This window comes from Diospyros lotus, chromosome 2 (genome assembly GCF_014633365.1).
Source record: "Diospyros lotus cultivar Yz01 chromosome 2, ASM1463336v1, whole genome shotgun sequence".
NCBI lineage: Eukaryota > Viridiplantae > Streptophyta > Magnoliopsida > Ericales > Ebenaceae > Diospyros > Diospyros lotus.
Genome location: NC_068339.1, coordinates 26,048,407 through 26,071,199, shown reverse-complemented (window position 1 = coordinate 26,071,199; position 22,793 = coordinate 26,048,407). Strand labels below are relative to the sequence as shown.

Below are 22,793 nucleotides of genomic sequence, written 5' to 3'. Positions count from 1 at the left end.
ACCAAGATTGTTATTTTGCCTGATTCTGTCGACTAACCATTTTTATCTGTCGACTAAGTCTCTTTCGCAGAAATCACAACAGCTAGTTTTTCAAATCCCAACGGTCACAAACGGCTAGTTTTCTCTTAGATCTTTTAGGATGCCTATAAATACACATCAAGGATGATGAAGAAGAGGTTAATGGATGAGAACGAGTTGATCTAAAGATTACAAATCATTTTATTCGAGCTTAAAAGAGATTGTTCTTTCATTGTTGTATTTTTCTCTCCAAGGTTTTGCTCTATCATTGTAAATTTATTCTTAACCCTTGTTTTCATTGTGAGAGAACTTGTAATTGTAGAAGATAAAGAAGAATTCAAAAAGAGGACTACTTTGAAGACTCCTAAATTATAGGAGATAAGATCTATAAAGATAAGATTATCTAGTTCTAATTATTCTCCTAAATTTTAGAGATAGATTTTTTGTATTTTAGATAACATAAATATCTTGTAAAGTAGATTAGATCAGACTCCTACATCATGTAGATGTCTTGTGTATATATTAATATCATATCCAAGGGAAATAATATACGATTTTATTCTCTCTAGGATTAATTTTTTGCATGGTATCAGAGCAGAATTCTCTTCTCCTTTTTCCCTGTTAATCCTAGCCAATTTCCGCCAATTCACTAAGGCATTTCTGTCCGATATGTTCCCTATCATAGCTGCCGAACTTGATCAACTTGTGTCATGGCCAGAGTGAGCAGCCAACCCTCTGAGATTGTCCCTTTCCAAACCACCAATTCTGTGAACATGGACAATAACAGTCCATTCACAATCACCGGTCATAAATTGAATGGCCAAAATTTCATTCAGTGGTCACAATCCGTTATGATGTTCATATGCAGAAAAGGGAAGGATGATTACCTCACTAGAGCAGTCAGCAAACCGAAGGAGGATGAAGCACAATACCGGATTTGGAAGGCCGAAAACAACATGGTGATGTCTTGGCTGATTAACTCAATGAACAATGAGATAGGTGAGAATTTCTTGTTATACAATACAGCCCAAGAAATTTGGGAGGCTGTTAAGGAAGCTTACTCCCATGTTGAGAATACTTCCAAGTTGTTTGAGATAGAAAGTGTTCTCAATGATTTAAGGCAAGGTGAGTCCCAAGTCACTCAATATTTCAATTCTTTGAATAAGTTTTGGCTTCAATTGGATAAGTGTGATACTATCCAATGGAAGGGCACTGAAGATTTAGCCAAATACAAAGAAATAGTGGAGATTTAGCAGCTGTATAAATTCTTGATTGGTTTAAATAAAAAACTAGATGGTGTGAGGTAGGATTCTAGGCACAAAACCTCTACCAAGCCTCAGGGAGGCGTTTGCTGAGGTTCGTAGAGAAGAAAGTAGGCTGAAACTAATGTTGAAGCCCTCAAATTCAGGCCTAGAACATTCTTGTCCTATTTACCCGAGGAGGCAACCTATCAAATCCCAAGCAGAAGAAGGGTCGTCCTTGGTGTGATCATTGCCACAAACTTGTTCACACAAAGGATACATGCTGGGATATCCATGGCAAGCCCCTGGATTGGAAACCAGCACATGAAAGGAAGAGTAAGGATAATTTTACAGCAACCGAAGAGACAACTTTTTCCTCAAACTCAAGCTTATTTAGCAAAGAGCAGATGGAGTGGCTGTAGCATAATTTTGGGAAAACCCAGTTGCAGGGTTCTACAGTGGCAGCAGGTTCTATAGCTCACAAAGGTAATCCTCTACATGCTTTTATTGCTAATAGTAAGCTATCTATCCTATGGATTGTTGACTCAGGAGCTTCCGATCACATGACTAGTAATGGTGGATTGTTAACAAATATTCAGCCATGTGACAAAGAGTGGAAGGTAAGGATTGCTGATGGATCATTAGCAAAAGTAGCAGGAATTGGATCAGCTATTCTGTCCACTGGTTTGACACTAAAAGATGTCCTATTTGTGCCTAATCTGGACTGCAACCTTCTATCTGTTAGTAAGCTCACTATTGATATGAAGTGTGTTGCAAAATTCTCAAGAGATATATGTGAATTTCAGGATCGGATTTCGGGAAAGATGATTGGCAGTGCTGAGGCATGTGCGGGCCTCTACATTTTCAAGGGACTGACTCCAGAAAAACTGAAGTAAAATCCAGCTATTGTCATTCCACTTCACCTCTTTGTTTCTCTAGTTTTCATTCCAATAATAGTGCAATTATGTTGTGGCACTATAGATTAGGACATCCAAACTTTGCTTATCTTCAGAAATTGTTTCCTTCTTTGTTCAAGAATTCAGATTTACACATGTTTCAATGTGAAATTTGTCAATATTCCAAGCATGTTCGGACTCATTATCCTAGTCTCAAGGATACTCCATCCTATCCGTTTTCTTTGATTCATAGTGATGTGTGGGGGCCTTCTAAAGTAAAAAATGTTATCGGGGCTTGTTGGTTTATTTTTTCATTGATGACCATACCCGTCTTACTTGGGTTTTCCTCATGTAAGAGAAATCTGAAGCTGGCCACATTTTTCAAACCTTCCATACCATGGTGAAAAGACAATTCAATGCTAACATTCAAGTTCTTAGAATAGATAATGCTAAAGAATATTTCAATTCAATTCTAGGCACTTATCTATCCCAACAAGGCATCATTCATCAAAGTTCTTGTGTTGATACACCTCAACAAAACGGGATTGCAGAACGCAAAAATAGACACCTATTGGAAGTGGCCCGATCCTTATTATTTTCTTCTCATGCTCCTAAACATTTTTGGGGTGAAGCTATTTTTACGACTACCTACCTTATCAATAGAATGCCCTCACGCATCCTCAAATTTCAAACTCCTAGTCAGCTTCTTCTTGCCTCTTTTCCTCACACCCAGGTGCTTTCTCACCTTCCTCTCAAGATTTTTGACTGCACCTCATTTGTTCACATTCACTCTCAATTTCGGAGTAAACTTGACCCAAAATCCATCAAGTGTATATTCCTTGGCTATTCGCCACACCAACGAGGTTACAAATGTTATTCTCCCAGCCTTAAGCGATTTTTCACATCCATGGATATAACCTTTTTTGAAACACAACCTTATTATCCCAAAACCGATATTCAGGGGGAGAATACTTCAAATCCTCAAGAATATTAGTTTTGGGATTCTTTTTGGGATCCTCAGCCTAACCACCAACAACCAGAACTTGGAATTTCTCTATCTAACCAACAACAATAGCCTGAAAATCAGCCACTGCCACCTGTAAACTCTATAAATCCGTCTTCCTCTCCTCATGAACTTCAAGTTTATTCTAGAAAAATGTCTAAACAGAAAGAATGTGGGGAACCAACATGTTCTGAGACTGACAAAAATTTTGATCCGAATCTGGAATTGTTGGAAAAGGGGAAGACTATGCCTGCTGGACAAAATTCTGAAATTTCAGAAAATTCAGCCTTGGATGAGGATTTACATTGGCCTATAGCATTGAGAAAGGGAGTAGGATCATGCACTCAACACCCCATTCACAACTACATTTCCTACAAAGGTCTCTCACCTAATTTCAGTGTTTTTATATCAAATATCAATAAGGTGCAGGTTTCTAGAACAGTTCAGGAGACTTTTCAACATCTTAAGTGGAAGGAGGCAGTTCTTGAGGAAATGAAGGCTTTGAAGAGAAATGGGACTTGGGTAATTACTGAATTACCTCTCAGAAAACATCTTGTAGGCTGCAAGTGGGTATTTACAATTAAATACCGAGAAAATGGAGAAATTGACAGGTATAAAGCTCGTCTAGTGGCAAAAGGGTTCACTCAATCTTATGGTATAGATTACCAAGAGACTTTTGCTCCAGTAGCAAAATTGAATACAATTAGAGTCTTACTATCCCTAGCTATAAACCTAGATTGGCCACTCTACCAATTGGATGTGAAGAATGTTTTTTTAAATGGAGACCTCGAAAAAGAGGTATATATGGAAATCCCTCATGGATTTGAAACTAATCTCACAAGGAACAAGGTATGCAAACTAAAGAAATCACTGTATGAGCTCAAACAGTCTCCTAGAGTCTGGTTCGAGAAATTTACAAAGGCAATCAAGAAATATGAATATGTTCAATGCCAGGCAGACCACACCTTATTCATCAAAAACTCCTTGGGAGGTAAAATATCCATACTTATTGTATATGTTGATGATATAATTGTTACAGGAGACAATATTTCTGAAATCAGGAAGCTTAAGGAAGTGTTGGCAAAAGAATTTGAAATCAAAGATCTTGGAAGCCTAAGGCATTTCTTAGGTATGGAAGTTGTAAGGTCCAAAGAAGGAATATCAGTTTCTCAACGAAAGTATATCCTAGATCTCCTTACTGAAACAGGAATGTTGGGATGCAAACCAGCTGATACACCTATAGAAACCACTTTAAAGCTGGATAAGGGCAAAGAAAGTGCTCCAATGTACAAAGGAAGATATCAAAGATTAGTAGGAAAGCTTATATACTTGTCTCATACAAGACCAGATATAGGCTTTCCCGTGAGTGTGGTAAGCCAATTCATGAATGATCCTAGAGAAGGACATTTGGAAGCTGTATATCGGATTCTGAGATATCTTAAGATGACACCAGGCAAAGAGCTAATGTTCAGGAAAACTGTTAATCAAGGGGTGAAGATTTATAGTGATGTTGATTGGGCAGGATTAATTTGTGATAGAAGATCAACCTCCGAATATTGCTCATTTGTTTGGAGAAATTTAGTTACTTGGCAAAGTAAGAAGCAATCTGTGGTATCTAGGAGCAGCGCAGAGGCTGAATTTAGGGCCATGGCCCATGGGTTCTGTGAGGATATGTGGCTAAAACGATTGCTACAAGAGTTACAGGTATCTATGGCACAACCAATACAAGTATTATGTGACAACCAATCGGCTATTAGTATTGCCAAAAACCCAATCCACCATGACCGAACAAAATATGTCAAAATTGACAAGCACTTCATTAAAGAGAAGTTAGAAGAAGGAGTTTTTCAACTAAACTATACTTCCACAAATAGCCAAATTGCAGATATTCTAACTAAGCCACTACTAAGAATTGTGTTTGATGAGCTAGGTACCAAGTTTGGCCTAAATAATATATTCAACTCAGCTTAAGGGGGAGTGTAGAAGATAAAGAAGAATTCAAAAAGAGGACTGCCGTGAAGACTCCTAAATTATAGGAGATAAGATTTATAAAAATAAGATTATCTAATTCTAATTATTCTCCTAAATTTTAGAAATAGATTTTTAGTATTTTAGATAACATAAATATCTTGTAAAGTATATTAGATTAGACTCCTACATCATGTAGATGTCTTGTGTATATATTGATATCATATCCAAGGGAAATAATATACGATTTTATTCTCTCTAGGATTAATTTTCTGCAGTAACTAAGAGTGTTAACTCTTGACTTCTCTCTTTCATTTGTATCGTTCCTATTTTCCTAGTTTGTTGTGCTAGAGGACTTACTCTTTGAAATAAGGGGTTGAAATACCTAGCTAGGTGCTAGAAGGTTTGCTTGTATAAGCAAGAGATTTGTAATTTTCTAGTCTTGGAGTAGAGGGCTTACTTGGTTAAGTAGGAGGTTTTAGTGGATTGTTTGAAAAATCCTCAGTGAGGAGCTAAGATAGTGGATTAGACTTGGGTTAACCCGAACCACTATAAATCTTTGTGTTCTCTTGTGCTTGATCTTTATCTTTCCAAACATCTCTATATTCCTCACTTGATTTAAATATTTAACCTTTCATATTTCATATTTTTCAATCTTATGTTCTCCATTGTCAAGACGAGATTGTCTTTATACGGTTGAAACCTCATCGTGCCATTTCAAGGTCTTGAGGTTTAACGAAACTGTGGTCTTCATAGACGACATCTCCTTTTTATCAAAAGAATTTTTAAGAAAAAATAATTTTTATATACCAATTCACCCCCCTCTTGGTGTGTGCCATAGCACTTCTATTCCAACAAAATAACCATAAGAAAACAAAGAAATGAAAGAGAAAACTATTTTCCAGGAGGAAGCACTGCCTTTATCATATGAAGCATAGTTACATCATATGGTTGTGATATCCATGTTGGGCATGCAATTGAAGAATTAACATAAAACCTTGTTGAACAGCACAAAATACTGTGCCAAAATAGGTGGCAGATAGGCCATGTGGCATTTACAGTTGTGATAACTTGCAACAGATATCAAAGTACTTGTTTGCCACGTGGCCTGCTGAATGGTAATGATTGAGTTGAAGTTAAATATGCTAGACTCTTTTTCTTTTCTTTTTGGCCTTTTTTTTGTGAAATTAAGATTATAATTAATGTTTCTAAATTTTTCTTATATATTGGATTATGATCTTTCTTGACTCGTGAACTTGTATATATGTCATATAATTTATTCATTACTGAAATTATGTATTTAATGCGTTAGTGCCCTAATTATATTATGATGGATGAAATAATGTTACTTTCATAGAACTGCAATATTGCAAACCTGGCCATTTAAAAAGTAATAGACTGTCACGGACAAGGGCAAGGGCGCCTATTAGTCGAAGGGGTAATGTTGTAATAAAGGGGGTAGGCGGTTGGAGTATAGAAGTGTGTAGAAGCTAGTAGTTAGCTAGTAGTTAGCTGCTTGTAATTCAAATGATTGGCACCTTCTTGAGGAGGGTATATAAGGCAGCTCATACCACTAAAGCGGGTATCTGAAAATACAATTGAATCACATTTTTCCCTCACTAATCTCTCTCTCTATCTCTATCTCTCTCCTTCTAATTTCACTTCCTTCGGGTTTCTCATTCACGCGCAATTCCTTCTGAATTGTAGGAGGAACCATTGCCATATTGGAGATCTGACAATCTGGTATCAGAGCACGTTCATGGACGATCAGGAGGGCCATGGCAGACGGAACTCGGATGAAGCATATGGAAGCGCAACTCCAGCAAGTGACGGCGTCGGTATCAGAGATGCAGAACTAGATGGAGACGTTTGAAAATTCGGTGGAAAGAAGGATCGATGGAGCAGTGAACTTGTGGCGGGAGGAGAGTCGATCACAGACTGCTCGGTTAGAGAAGCAGATGAGAGAACAGAACCAAACTCTCCGGGATCACATGCATCAGTTTATGCTGATGCTTCACGCCAAACTCAGGTACAAATCTCTCTGGAGTTCCCTTTGAGGGAGCATTCGGAACCGTTCCTAAATGATCTAGGGGGTAATAGCAGATCGGAGGGATCTGCGAAACTAGAAACATAGCAACCAATGATGGAAGAAAACGCGAGCGTCAGGAGATCAGGCGTAGCACAAGGATCGAACTAGAGCGAGACGTTGATGTTGCGTATGGAGATTCCTTTATTTGATGGCCAGAATCCGCAATGGTGGGTGAGGCGTTGTGAGAGAGTGTTTCGTCTCTATAACGTGGCCGAACAACACAAGGTAACAATTGTTGTGGCCTACCTTAACGATGTGGGGGATGCATGGTACCAGGGGTGGATGGGAGTGAAAGACGAGTGCTCTTGGGAAGATTTGTGGAAGGAATGTGTGGAAGATTTGGGGAGAAAGGAATGTTGGACGTAGTAGAAGAATTTAATAAACTGAAACAAGGAGGATCTGTGCAGGTCTACCAACAAAAGTTTGAGGAATTAAAGGCCTCATGTTGATCTCCAATCCCACACTTACAGAGGGTTACTTCGTGTCAAGTTTCATCAGCGGCTTGAGCGAGGAAATCCGCCCCATAGTGAAAATGTTTCAACCGAAAACAGTACAGTAGGCTACGGAGTGCGCTAAGCTGCAAGAACTAGCGATAGAGGCATTATCGAAGAAGTAGAATGGGGTGAGTAGAGGATGGCAGGTGCCTATTCAACAGAGTAACAGGGGGTGGAATAAGGAAAGAGGAACAGGGGGATCAACGGTAAGGCGTTAGCTTTGCCAGCTCCATCTCCATCGTTTGGGAACAGTTTGAGAGAACATAAGAGGTTAGCAAGACTTTGTTTCAGGTGTGGAGACAAGTACACTCCAGGCCATCAATGCAAACGCCAATTACTGCTACTAGAAAGAACAGAGGATGGCGAAGAAGAGGTTGAAGAAGTAGAGACCCAAGAGAACGAAAGAGATGAAGAGAAAATGGAGATTTCTCTCCATGCGCTAAGGGGAGTATCCACAAGTAAAATCATAAAAGTAGATGGTAAGGCACAGGAGGATGACCTGTCTATACTCATTGACAGCGGAAGCACACATAGCTTCCTGGATGAAAGAGTAGCTAAGAGGCTCCATTGTCGACTCACCAGGACACTTCCACTGTTTATTACGGTGGCTAATGGACAAAAGGTGATTTGTAAGTCTGCATGCATGGGATTTTGTTAGCAGATGCAGGGGGAAAACTTCGAAGCTAACCTAAGACTTCTCTGGTTAGGAGGTTGCGATATGGTCTTAGGCGTGGATTGGATGAGAGAAGTAAGCCCCATTTGCTTTGATTTTAAGAAAATGGAAGTCACTTTCAACAAAGGGGGAAGACGAATGACTATCACTAGCGGTGCAGAGGCTGGTACTTGCAAACTTATTTCAGGAAAAAGATGACGCAGCGTGTAGCGCGAGTGTGAAGAAAACACACCAAAATAAACCCTTGAAAGAGCAAACTTCAATGGCCGAAGCTTGGCTTTCAAGAAGACGCAAAAACAAGACTGTTTTGCTAAGAAAACCTAAATAGGTTGCTGAAATTTGATTAAGAAAAACTTGATTACAAACTCTAGATCCTAGGCATATTTATAGTATTTGGCTAATCCAAATCCATCTAATATTTGGAAAACAAAATCCAACTAGAATCCTAATAGAAATAAATCTTAATCCAACATGAAGTAGAATCCTAAATCAAGTAGAAATATGAAATTGAATCCTAAATCAAGTAGAATTCTAAAAACTTAAGAAGTATTAAAATATTGTTCCGGCGTGGTCGAGAGTCAGCTTTGGGCCGGGTCTTGATTGGTGACCGCATCATTCACCTCCACTTGAGAAGAATTCGTCCTCGAATTATGATCTGGGTATGACAACTCAACGTCCGGCAAATACAAAGAAAGATCAGCAACATTGAATGTTTTGGAAATACCCATATGATTTGGCAAATCCACAACATAAGCATTATCATTGATCTTCTTTGTAATCTTGTAAGGACCATACTTCTTTGGCTTGAGCTTGTTCTGTTGTCCTGTAGGAATCCGTTCCTTTTTCAAGAATATCATGACTTCATCTCCAACCGCAAATACCTTGTGCTTCCTATGCTTGTCAGCTGCTGCCTTGTACTTCTTATTCGCTTCGTGCAACTTTTGCCTGACATCTTCCTGAACTGCTTGAACGTGTTCGGCTAAGTCACTGGCTGCAACACTGAAACCTGGTACCTTTGGCAATTTTACCAAATCCAATGCATGATTAGGAACTTTCATGTATACGATAGAGAATGGTGATCTTCCTGTTGAGCTATGTACGGTGTTGTTGTAGGCAAATTCTGCTTGAGCTATGACTAGGTCCCATTGTCTTGGCTTGTCTTTGCAAACACTGCGAATCAGATTTCCTAAGGTACGATTCACCACCTCTGTTTGTCCATCAGTCTGGGGATGTGCTGTGCTACTGAAATTCAAAGATGAATCGAACATTCTCCACAAGGTAATCCAGAAGTGACTCAAAAACCTTGTATCACGATCCGAAGTAATAGTTTTAGGGACTCCATGTAGTCTAACAATCTCCTTGAAAAACAGTTTGGCTGTAGCTACTGCATCTGCCGTCTTCTTGCATGGGAGAAAGTGCGCCATCTTGGAAAACCTGTCAACCACTACAAAAACAGAATCCATACCTCGTTGGGTTCGCGGTAGACCCAACACGAAGTCCATAGACAAATCTTCCCAAATAGCATTGGGAACAGGCAATGGCATGTAAAGACCGGCGTTAGAAGAGTGCCCCTTAACTGTTTGACATATATAACACCTCGCCACAATAATAGAAACATCTCTCCTTGCTCTTGGCCAATAATACCTTCCCATAACAGCTTCAATAGTCTTGTCTCTGCCAAGATGCCCTGCTAAGCCACCACCATGCAAATCCTGAATAATTTTCTCACGAAGAGATGTGCAAGGGATGCACAACTGATTTCCCTTCATGAGAAACCCATCATGCACATAAAAATCTCCTGATGGTTGCTGAGACATGCATTGTTCCCACACATGTTTGAAATCCTCGTCTGTCGCATATAATTCTTTCAAGCACTCAAACCCAACAATCTCAACACTAAGGGTCTTGATCAAATCCACACGCCTACTCAAAGCGTCTGCCACTCGATTATGTTGTCCCGACTTATGTACAATTTTATATGGAAATTTATCAATAAAAGCAGACCATCTAGCATATCACTCCTCAATTGCCTTTGGCTACTCAAGTACTTAAGAGCTTGGTGATCCGTGTAAAGAACAAATTCTTTGGCAATCAAGTAATGTTCCCATATCTTAAGAGCCCTCACTACTGCATAAAACTCCTTATCATAAGTAAACCACTTTCTTCTGGCTTCACACAACTTCTCACTGAAAAATGCAATTGGTCTCTTCTCTTGGGACAACACAGCACCTATACCCACTCCACTCGCATCACACTCAACCTCAAACAATTTGTCAAAGCTTGGCAAAGCTAAGACAGGAGCGGTACATAATTTATCTTTTATCAAGGTGAAACTTTGCTCTTGTTCTTCACCCCAATGGAACTTTCCTTTCTTTAAACACTCAGTAATTGGAGCCACAATACTACTAAAGTGTTTGATAAACCGCCTATAGAAAGTTGCTAACCCATGGAAACTTCGCACATCACTGACATTTTTAGGAGTTGGCCACCCTCTAATAGCTCGCACTTTTTCCTCATCTACCTTTACGCCCTCTTTACTTATAACAAAGCCCAAGAACAACAAGCTCTCACTCATAAAAGTACACTTCTTCAAATTAGCATAAAGTTTGTTTTCCCTCAACACACTCAACACCTCTCGAATATGCCCCTCATGCTCATTAATAGACTTACTGTATATCAAAATATCATCAAAATACACCACAACGAATTTACCAATGAAAGGGCGTAATACTTGGTTCATTAGTCTCATGAAAGTGCTTGGTGCATTGGTTAGTCCAAAGGGCATGACTAACCACTCAAACAACCCATCTCTTGTCTTGAAAACTGTCTTCCACTCATCTCCAGGTCGAATTCTAATTTGATGATAACCACTTCTAAGGTCAATTTTGGAAAAAATCACAGCCCCATCAAGTTGATCAAGCATGTCGTCGAGCCTAGGAATTGGAAATTTGTACCCAATAGTAATTTTGTTGATGGCTCTACTGTCAACACACATCCTCCAACTCCCATCTTTCTTTGGTGTCAATAATGCTGGCACTGCACATGGACTCATGCTAGTCTGAATGTGCCCTTTTCTCAACAATTCCTCTACCTGCTCACGCAAAATCTCATTCTCCCTAGGACTCATCCTGTAGTGTAGTAGGTTAGGCAAGCTAGCACCAGGAACCAAGTCAATGTGGTGTTGAATATCTCTCATAGGAGGTAGCTCATTAGGCAACTCCTCAGGAACCACATCATGAAATTCCTCCAACAATCCCTGCACCTCCACTGGAATTTGATTTACCTTCAGTAGCTCACTCACACTCTCTCCCTTGATAACCAATAAGTGAACCTCTCGAGTATCCTTACACTCCCTCACAAACTCTGTGTGTTTATGTGTAATGGTAAGAAAATTTCGCCCCTCCACTTTAGAAGTTTTGGTTTGATTCTTTTCCACTATAGGTAACAAAGTATAACGCACACCTTCTGTCTCAAGCTGATATGTGTTCTTCCTACCCGAGTGCTTAGCATCCACATCAAATTGCCAAGGCCTCCCAAATAAAATATGGCAAGCATCCATATCAACAATATCACAATAGACTTCGTCGGAGTACTTACCGATAGAGAAAGGCACCCTGCAACGTTCATTCACATGTATGCCACCAACTTCTTTGATCCATCCAATCATGTAAGGGCTTGGATGTTTTTCAGGAGTTAACTGCATCTTTGCCACCACGTCTCTTCCTATGATGTTCTCCTGACTTCCACTATCAATAATCAACTCAAAGATTTTTCCTTTCACTGTACACCTCGTGCGAAAAAGTTTATGCCGTTGAGTAGTATCTTCATTCTTTTGAGATAGCATTAACTTCCTCACTACACAGGTATATTGCCCATGTCCATAATCTTCTTCATCATCCTCCCCATCAGGCCCGCAATATACTTCCTCTTCAGCAACATCTTCCTCTGCCTTTTCAACAATGTTAACTGTTTTCCTCCTTGGACAATCACTAGATCGATGCCCAACCTCATTGCACTTGAAACATTTTAAAAGAATAGGCTTTGCATAAGGATTAGGGGATTTTGGAAGATTAGAAGTAGTACCTCGAATGTTTCCCCCCGTTGTAGCCTTATTAGGGTTGACTGTATGGGGTGGATTGGAGGGTTGCGCTCCTTGAACCGACTTACCTTTATCAAAAACTGGTTGTTTATTTTCATTCCCATTATACCGACGATAGGTGTCATTACGAGATCTCTCACTCAACATTAACTCAGCTTTTAAAGCTAAGTTCCTTGCTTCTTGCACACTTAGAACCATCTGAACTCCAATTTTATCACGAATAGCAGGCTTCAATCCATTCAAGTAACGAGCTGCTTGTTGATTGTCACTTTCTGACAATTGGTTTCTCTCCGCTAATCGTAAAAACTCAGAGGTATATTCATTCACACTCTTCATTCCCTGTGCACATCTTTGATAAGCTTCAAACATATATTGTTCATAGTCAGGGGGCAAAAACCTACCTCTTAACAGTTGCTTCATTCGTCTCCATGTCTGAACTGGCTGTCGGCCTTCCCTCAATCTCGTTTCTCTTAATCGCTCCCACCAAACAGATGCACCGCCCTTCAACCTGTAAGCCACTAACTTTACTTGTCGTTCATCTGGGATCTCCATGTATTCGAAAAAACGGTCAACCTCAGTGATCCAATCCAGGAACCCCTCAATATCAAGATCTCCACTAAAGGTGGGAGTATCAACTTTTAGTTTATACTCATCGTTGCTCCAGTGGTTGTGCTGATGCGCATTCCTCCTAACCCCTCTACCACCAGGGTTAGCTATTGCTCGACCAAAATCATCCTCTTCATCGCTATCTTCAATCACTGGTCTTCTAGGATTAACAAGGACATGATTAATAGGTGGTCTTCCCGCTCCGGCTTGATTCACCCCATTATTCAGGTTCCTGTCATCATCAACTCGTAGTAAGGTGCCCAATTGGTTGCTATGTTGCTCCAATCGCTGCTGGATAGTACGAGTTACTTCCCGCTGTTCTTCAATTGCTCTCCAAACTGCGGACAACCCCTGATCACCGTCACGAGGCTGGTTGCTACCGTTACCTTCAAGATTGGCCATCTGATTGGTTGATTAACCGCTCTGATACCACCTGACGCAGCGTGTAGCGCGAGTGTGAAGAAAACACACCAAAATAAACCCTTGAAAGAGCAAACTTCAATGGCCGAAGCTTGGCTTTCAAGAAGACGCAAAAACAAGACTGTTTTGCTAAGAAAACCTAAATAGGTTGCTGAAATTTGATTAAGAAAAACTTGATTACAAACTCTAGATCCTAGGCATATTTATAGTATTTGGCTAATCCAAATCCATCTAATATTTGGAAAACAAAATCCAACTAGAATCCTAATAGAAATAAATCTTAATCCAACATGAAGTAGAATCCTAAATCAAGTAGAAATATGAAATTGAATCCTAAATCAAGTAGAATTCTAAAAACTTAAGAAGTATTAAAATATTGTTCCGGCGTGGTCGAGAGTCAGCTTTGGGCCGGGTCTTGATTGGTGACCGCATCAAAAGACTACATAAGCTATTTAAAAGCAAGTGGACCCAGGTGGCTCAATTGTTCTCGATACAAGCAATTGAGCAGGAGGAGGAAGAACCGGACTATGGTGGGAAACTCAAACTGGAAGCAACGAAGAATGGCTCCATCCCTCAGGAGGTAACTCAACTGGACTTACTTGATGAACTCTTAGCTGAATTTAAGGATTTGTTTGAAGAACCGAAAGCTCTACCCCCTCCCAGACCATTAGACCACACCATAAACCTTAAACCCAATTCCGAGCCGATTAACATTCGTTCTTACCGGTATCCCCCAAAACAAAAGGCTGAGATTGAATGCATGATTAAGGAAATGCTTCAGCAATCAGTCATTCGACCCAACATCAGCCCATATGCCTCTCCTCTTCTCTTAGTCTAAAAGAAGGACGGCAGTTGGCGGTTTTGCATAGACTACCGCCAACTCAACTCCCTTACCATAAAGAATAAGTTCCCTATTCCTATCATAGAGGACCTATTAGATGAGTTACATGGAGCCAAAGTTTTCTCCAAACTCGACCTCCATTCAGGATATCAACAAATTTGTATGAGCCCCCAAGATATCCACAAAGCAGCCTTTAGGACTCACCAAAGGCACTACGAATTCTTAGTAATGCCTTTCGGTTTAACTAACGCACCAGCAACTTTCCAAGCCCTCATGAATCAGATATTCGAACCCTATATTCGCCAATTCATTCTGGTTTTCTTTGATGATATCCTAATTTACAGCCCCAACTTCCCTAAACACATAAAGCACTTACGGATGACCTTGCAAATCCTTAGATTCAATAAGTTGTTCATCAAGAAGTCCAAATGTGCCTTTGCACAAACCCAGGTGGAATATCTAAGCCATGTTATATCAAAAAAGGGGGTGAGCACTGAACCCCAAAAGGTTGCAGCAATGAATGCCTGGCCACGACCGACTAACGTGAAGAGTTTGCAGGGATTCTTGGGCCTTACGGGTTATTACAGGCGATTTGTTAAAAATTACAACATCATCAGCAAGCCATTAACTGAGTTGCTTAAAAAAAGAAGGATTCTGTTGGGATGAAACAGCTGAAGCTACCTTTGATCAACTGAAGAAAGCCATGAGTAAGGTTCATACATTGAAGCTCCCTGATTTTAATCAACCGTTTGTTTTAGAAACTGATGCCAGCAACTATGGAGTTAGAGCAGTGTTGGCTCAGGGAGGAAGGCCCATAGCCTTCATCAGCTAGGCTTTAGCACCAAAGCACCTCGGCCTGAATGTATACGAGAAAGAACTACTGGCGGTTTTGATAGCAGTAGAAAAGTGGAGGCATTATTTGGAAGGGAGTAAGATCATTATTCGAACTGATCATGAAAGCTTGAAATTCCTATTGCAACTGAAGCTACACACACACCTCCAAAGGAAATGTATGTCTAAGCTCATGAGTCTTGATTACACCATTCAATACAGGAAAGGACACGAGAACAAAGCAGCCGATGCCCTTTCCCGCTGTATGGAGGAAGGAACAACGGCAGCCATGAATTCTGTCATACCAGAATGGCACCTAGAGGAAGTAGCCAGTTACGAGAAAGTAGAATAGACCAAGGATCTAATGGAGCAACTGACACTAGACCCCACGAGCAAACTGGGCTATTCACTAAGGAATGGGCTACTAAGGTACAAAGAGAAGCTGGTAATTGGAGGTGACGAGCTGCTACGAAGGAAGATCCTAACAGCACTGCATGATTCGCCCGTAGGAGGCCATTCTGGGGTCCAAAGCACATATAACAGAGTACAGCAATTGTTCTATTGGCCGGGGTTGAATAAGGCAGTGCAGAGTTACATAAAGAGCTGTGACATTTGCAGCCGGTGTACACATGAGAACATTCACCCTCCAGGGCTACTGCAACCATTGCCTCGACCGGAGCAAGCATGGTCCAGCATCAGTATGGACTTCGTGGAAGGATTACCCAAATCAGAGGGCAAAGACTGCATATTGATAATCGTGGACAGACTCACCAAATACAGCCATTTCTTAAGTCTAACTCATCCCTTCATAGCCCAAGAAGTGGCACGAGTGTTCCTAGATCAAGTCATTGTGACCAATCGAGACAAAGTCTTCACCAACTTACTATGGAGGGAGCTCATGAAATCACTCGGTACCATGTCATCAGCATATCATCCGAAAACGGATGGATAGACGGAACGAGTGAATCAATGCCTTGAGACCTACCTTCGGTGTGTGTGCTTGGTGCAGTCCACAAGGTGGCACAAGTGGCTGCCTTTGGCACAATGGTGGTACAACACCAACTACCACTCATCCTTGAAAATGACCTCGTTTGAGGCCTTATTCGGCTACAAACCACCACTACTACCTATCAGTGGAGGCCTCAACTTGGTAGCCACAGTGGATGATTATCTCACTCAAAGGCAACAAGTGATGCAGACACTAAAGAGGGAATGGGCAAGCGCCCAAAACCGAATGAAGCAATACGCTGGCAAAAAGCGGAGTGAACGAAACTTCTCAATTGGGGACCAGGTTTATCTGAAACTGAGGCAAGCACAATTGAAGACTCTCTCACCAACGGCAGTGTCCAAACTCAGTCCTAAATTCTATGGGCCGTATGAAGTGTTAGCTTGGGTGGGCAAAACAGTGTATCGATTACAACTTCCAGCAGAGACTTCCATTCATCCCGTTTTCCATGTCTCTCTCCTCAAACCATCTCTTTGTACCAACCCAATGAGTGCAACTCTACCCCTGGTTGCTCAAGCATCACAACAGGTAGCTAAACCTGTCGCTATCGTGGATAAACGAGTGATATACAAACAGAACCTTCCCCTCACTCAAGTGCTAGTCCACCGGTCCAACCTCCATCCGGAAAACAACACTTGGGAGTATCTACCAGACTTACTCCAGCAATTTCCGAGGGCAGTAGGACTCCTATAAACTCTTCTTGAGGACAAGAAGAATCCTAAGGGGAGGGGAATTGTCACGGACAAGGGCAAGGGCGCCTATTAGTCGAAGGGGTAATGTTGTAATAAAGGGGGTAGGCAGTTGGAATATAGAAGTGTGTAGAAGCTGGTAGTTAGCAGCTTGTAATTCAAATGATTGGCGCCTCCTTGAGGAGGGTATATAAGCCAGCTCATACCGCTAAAGTGGGTATCTGAAAATACAATTGAATCACATTTTTCCCTTACTAATCTCTCTCTCTATCTCTATCTCTCTCCTTCTAATTTCACTTCCTTCGGGTTTCTCATTCGAGCGCAATTCCTTTTGAATTATGGGAGGAACCATTGCCAGATTGGAAATCTGACATAGACTTCTACAGAAAAAAAGGAAAAAAGGGGGGGGGGGGAAGAGAAGAAGAATTGAAAAAGGAAGAAAGAGAAGAGGCATAGACAAATGGTAGTGGTTACCATAAAATTGCTGATATTAGGGGATACGCCAGGAGGCAATTCATTCCGATCAGCATAAAAGGCTTCCATATTGAATGTGTTACTTCTATGCAATGTAAGAATCTTAACACTTGGAAATGGATGTCCTCTTGGAAACAGAACATTATTTGACAGAGTGTAGATTGGACCTTCGTGTGATGAAAGTCCTATTGAGAAAGGAAAGGAATCCTGAACCTGCAGAACAAAGATGTGCAAATTTTAAAAATGATGAAATATGAAAAGCAAGAAGTATGAAGACACAATCTCACAACTGCATGAAAGGGTATTTGCAGATTAAATATGGTGCCTACTAACCTATGCCAATCAAAGCAAAAGAAAATGATTTTGAGACATGTCCATGAAAGAAAGAAACAAAGACACACTTCCCTAGTTCACTTTCTTGCACAATATACTTCTGCTAAGCATAATTGCCCCTTTCATTGAACTAAAAAATGCACTTAATAATGGATAAGCATATCAGAAAATAAAAGCCGACCATTAAAAGTAACATTTAAGGATGACATGATAATTGACCAGCATTGGTAGCTATAAAACCAATAAAGAAATTAATAGTTTGGAAGATATCAATATATCATATCACTAATTGTCCAAAAGCATAAGTCATTAGGAAATGGATACAACAGTTTGTATCAAGTTATCTAACCCTGTGTTCACTTATCGTGGCTCCTCTCACACATGCACTGAAGAGGCAAACTGATTAAAAGATAAAAAGTGAGCAGACAGATGCAGCAGAGTGTAAAATAATCCATATATAGAAAGCACCAAAACTTCGACAAGGGTGATGTAAGGTACCAGAAGCTTTGTGGATTGAGACACGCATGCACACAAGGAGGACATGTGTCTATCAAGTTGTCCAATTATTTTATAAATATATATATATATATATTCTGGGCACATTTTTACCATGTGGGGATGCATGTGTCAAAAAATTGGACAAACACCAAACACCATTGTGAAACTTATTTCAGGAGTTATTATGTTAAATATTCAAAAATGAAAGTTTAAATAGAATATTTAAAAATTGGTGTTTTCACAATAATTTTACTTGTTCTGAACCACAAACAATACCAGCCAACATAGCTATAGAGGAAGATGCTAACAATAACAAACTTGATTCACCCCATCTTTTCCCTCTTTTCCTTCCTTCTTTTTCCTCTCAGCCAATTTTTCTCCTCCTTTCTCTACAGAAACTTTTTCTCCTGCCCATTTTTCCCCCTTTTTCTTCTTCATTTGAATGTGACCCTTGGCACAATGGTAAGGTTGCTCCATTGTGACCTAGAGGTCACAGATTCAAGTCAGAAGACAGCCTGTTTTCTAAGCAAGCTTAAAGCTGAGTACAAACTGACCTTTCCCACAGCCCGCAATGTGGGAGCCTCATGCACTGGGTTCACCTTTATCTTCTTCATCTCTCTGACAAAGTCTCTTTTGCTACTGAAGTTTTCTTTCTTTCTTTGCTTTTCCTTCTTTTTCTTCTCTGCCCCATTTTGTTCATTCTTCTTCTTCTTGAATTAAATGATGGTAGGTAAATTGATGTATTATAATTTCATTTTTAATTCTTGGTTTACTCGTTCCCTCCTTGTTTCTATTGGCTTAAAATTATACCATTATTTATGGCATGTAATTGCCATTCGAATGGTATGCTCAACATTTGCAGTATAACAACTGTTACTTCTTAATTTGAAGTTGTCATGTTGAATTTTTAGTATATTTGCATAACAAATTTATGTGAGAAATATAAACTATATAGGTTAAATATATTTAAGTGTGCTCCTCATGCGTTGTATTCAGCAGTTTTTTGAATCACAAGGTCTCTGTGTCCATTTTGTGTCATATCAGAACTGTCTATATATGTGCTTCATAGATTGACATAATGAAGAAACAAGGATATTAAAAGACCTGGATTTAAAATCTCCTTGGACCAAAGCTCTGATACCAGTTGTGCTAATGTTGGATTACCAGTTGTGCTAATGTCTTATATGTCCAATAATATATATCAAGTTCTGAAACAGTCAAGGAAAAAATTCAAAACAATAATTTAAGTCTATCAGGCAATACCAATGATCATTGGGCTAGGGTTGAAATTTTGCATCCCCAAGAACCATTTCTAAAATGGTACCCTAGAGAACACAGAAAAACATAAAATAACTGCACCAAAGTATAATGATGCAGAGATCACCATTAGTAATTGAAACTAATTACAGCAAAGATCAACACGCCATTGTCCACAAAAAGTGATGAAAATTGAATAGCTTGAAAAGACACAAACCTCATATTCTCTAACACGAAATGTTGGGCTAAGCATTGCACATTGAAGAGCACAACCACGAGCCACACATTCACTTGCATTTATTGTCCGGCCGGGTTCTCTTCCAAAAAGAGAAGCCAAAATTCGTGCAATAGCAGGTATCCTAGACCCAGAACCAACAAGTTCAACAGTATGAACCTTCTCTCTAGTCAACCCAGAGTCAGCCAAAGCTTTACAACAAGGAATGCTTATCCTTTCCAACAAATGTGATGACAGTTTCTCAAAATCCTCCCTCTTAATGAAACCCCTAACATCTTTCTCTTCCATCAAGCACTCAATGTTAAGTGGTGCCTCTGCATTTGCACTCAGGACTTTCTTCAATTTCTCACATGATGCCCTCAGCCTTATAGAAGCCCTGGCATTAGAATAAACATCAATTTTGTACCGTTCCTTGAACTCTGCTGCAAAATATCTGAACAAAACGTCATCAAAGTCTCTGCCCCCCAAGTTACTATCAAAAGCATGAGACAGTATCTTCATGCGTCCAGGTTCTAAAGATGCAACAGCAACTTGTGTGTCACAATGACCAATGTCAACAAACATAACATGAATTGGCCCCCCATTAGGAAAATCAGTCTTATAAATACCATAACCTAGTGCAGTAGCAGTGCAATCATGCATCAATCTTAATGGTTTCAGCCCTGCAATCTCTGCAGCGTGCAAATATGCTCGCCTTTGCAAATCTGTGAAGTAAGATGGTATCCCGATCACGCAATCTGAAATAGAAATCTCAAGGTTCTTATCGGTGATCTGCTTTAAATGTGCCAACAGCATTGCCAAAATCTGAATTGGGGTAAACGTATGTGTTTCACCTAAATACTGCAAATGAATCAAAATGCCACCATCTGGACCTTCAGAAGTCTGGAAGGGGAACAGCCTAATGTCATCTTGAACACCGGGCTCCATGAATTTCCGGCCAATAAGTCTCTTTACCTGAGAGATAGTCGATTTCGGGTTCATGGTTGCGGACGCATCCCCAGCTGCTCCCAAGAACCTTTGCTTCTCGCCAAATGATACAACAGCGGGCGTTTCACGCTTCGACTCATCATTTAACAGAACATCAATCCCCCGTTGCTTCACCACCGCAATTACGCAATTCTCATTTCCAATATCAAATCCCAACACACTCATTTTCACAAAGAATTCCCCGCACGGAATCGACAACCGGAAAACCTTGGAAACGCTAACTCAACGGTCAGCTTGGCAGCAAAATTGTGACGCCAAAACCAACCTAGGCTTTGACCTTGTCAAAAAACACCAAAAGCACATAACGGAAATTCAATCAGAAGTGGCCAAAATGAAGACGATTACCATAAACTTTCAGAAAAAAAAAAAAGCGCATGAAATCACGATAGCCGACAGAAAAAAACATTAGCCTGAAATTGAGGAAAGAAAAAAAAAAAAAAAAAGATTGTTAAGAGATTGAGGCCTACCTGGTTACAGAGAGAGAAAAAGAAACCCTAAAAATGGAGGGAGAAGGTGGTGGACAAGAGAGACAATCTCTCTCTCCGAATAGGTTGCGAACTGCGGGCAGGCTATCCCTCAGAGGATTTATATATTAGCGTCCAACAATCGAAAAGAGAGAGAGAGAGAGAGAGAGAGAGAGAGAGAGGCTACAATACACAGCTTCGCATGATGTTATTTTTCGATTTGTATTGGACTTGCAATACTACTTCAAAATATATATGAACCCATTTTGAATTTATTTTTTTAAGTGAAATGTATACATGTGTTACAAAGATAACTTTTACCCTTGCATGAATTCTCAATTTTTATATATTTTTATTTGTGATTATATCCATTGTACCATCATTATTTTTTATGTTATGTTTAAGAGTTCTTTCACTAATTTTTTTTTTTTAATATTTCACTCATTTTGTTATAAATTTCTTTCATTTTATTGACTCACTTCAAATAGAGTATTTATGGATCTTCTTCTCACATTTAACTATCATAATCATAATTTCTTGTATGTTATCTTTAGTAGGTATTTGTTTGATTTTAATATTTGTTGCATATTATCATTTGAAAGCCCATAATTTTGAGTCATATAATAAATATATTTTTGTTATTGTCTAAAAAACTTTTCCTTTAAGATTTAAAAATAATTTACAATAACATAAAATGTTATATTCATTTCATTATTTTAAGTATCCTACATTGGTTATACGAGTCATATTCATTTTTCATGAGTATTTCTTTCTTTTTGAGGGTTAATAGCCTGATTTATCCTTGTTGTTGCATTATTACAACAATTAAATTTACTTATCTTGGTAATAGCCAAAAAAGTGAGAAGGCAGAGGCCGGGCACCGCCGAAAAAGACGAGTAGTAGGGGGCTCGACTCGTTTACTAGGGGTGCTAAAGGGCAAAGTATCATAAGAATAGTAGGGTTTGCAAAATAGAAGACAATTAAGGGGTCCATGAGAATTTCTTTCCCGTGGGCCATCCGATGCCTAAATCAGTACAGGTCATGATAAAAATAGAGATACAGTATGATGCAATGTGCTCGTGCATATGAGTGTATCATGTAGATGAAATCTTGATGTATGTGGTCCAAACAAATATAGAGATAGAGTTTGTATTGCCCGATTGACATGATTGGAACGTGCAGTTATCACATGACACGTAGATAGAGGGAGCACAATTTTCCTACTGCATTTAGTGGTCCTGAGGTTCGACATGCTTGGAGGCCCTTGAGAACCCCCATGGGGAATGGTCCTAAGAGGAATGAGAGCCTTCACGAGTTGGGCTAGTCGTTGTGAGGCGACAAGGGGTGAGAACTTTGGGGGCCTTCGAGTAACTTGGGAGGTCATCAAAGACTTAACTGAATACGTGCACAGATGCCCGAGAGGGCCATCCACGAATACTTACAAAATTGAGGCTCAACGCTCGCGACGCAACATGAGGTTACATGGGCACACTAGAGCAACACGTAGACGTTGTTAAGGCCGCTAAGGCTAATTCTCCTACTAGGTCTTCCCCAAAAACTCTCAGTCTTTCGGGGTCTGAGGACTCCTCCAGGGTCTTCTAGGATCTTAAGAGTTTTTTGGAGCTCCCAAAGACACTTTCCTTACGCAGCCAAAGGGCCAAAAAGACTCAT

The 22,793-nt window shown here is 40.0% G+C and overlaps 1 protein-coding gene across 4 annotated transcripts in view; it reads right to left on the bottom strand.

Moving 5' to 3' along the window:
• LOC127794280 (heat shock 70 kDa protein 16) overlaps nt 1-21,330 on the bottom strand; it is a 30,186-nt gene extending 8,856 nt beyond the window's left edge. For 2 of the 4 annotated variants that reach the window (XM_052325260.1, XM_052325261.1), the window contains exons 1-3: nt 21,126-21,330; nt 19,654-20,935; nt 17,349-17,561 (exon numbers count right to left, since the gene is read on the bottom strand). In XM_052325260.1, coding sequence (XP_052181220.1) covers nt 17,349-17,561; nt 19,654-20,823 — 1,383 coding nt within the window. In that variant the 5' untranslated portion in view covers nt 20,824-20,935; nt 21,126-21,330. Of the gene's footprint in view, nt 1-905; nt 17,306-17,348; nt 17,562-19,653; nt 20,936-21,125 lie in introns of those variants that run through there. The other 2 variants (XM_052325262.1, XR_008021594.1) reach the window with 2 other exon arrangements.
• Between the last annotated feature and the right edge of the window lie 1,463 nt (nt 21,331-22,793).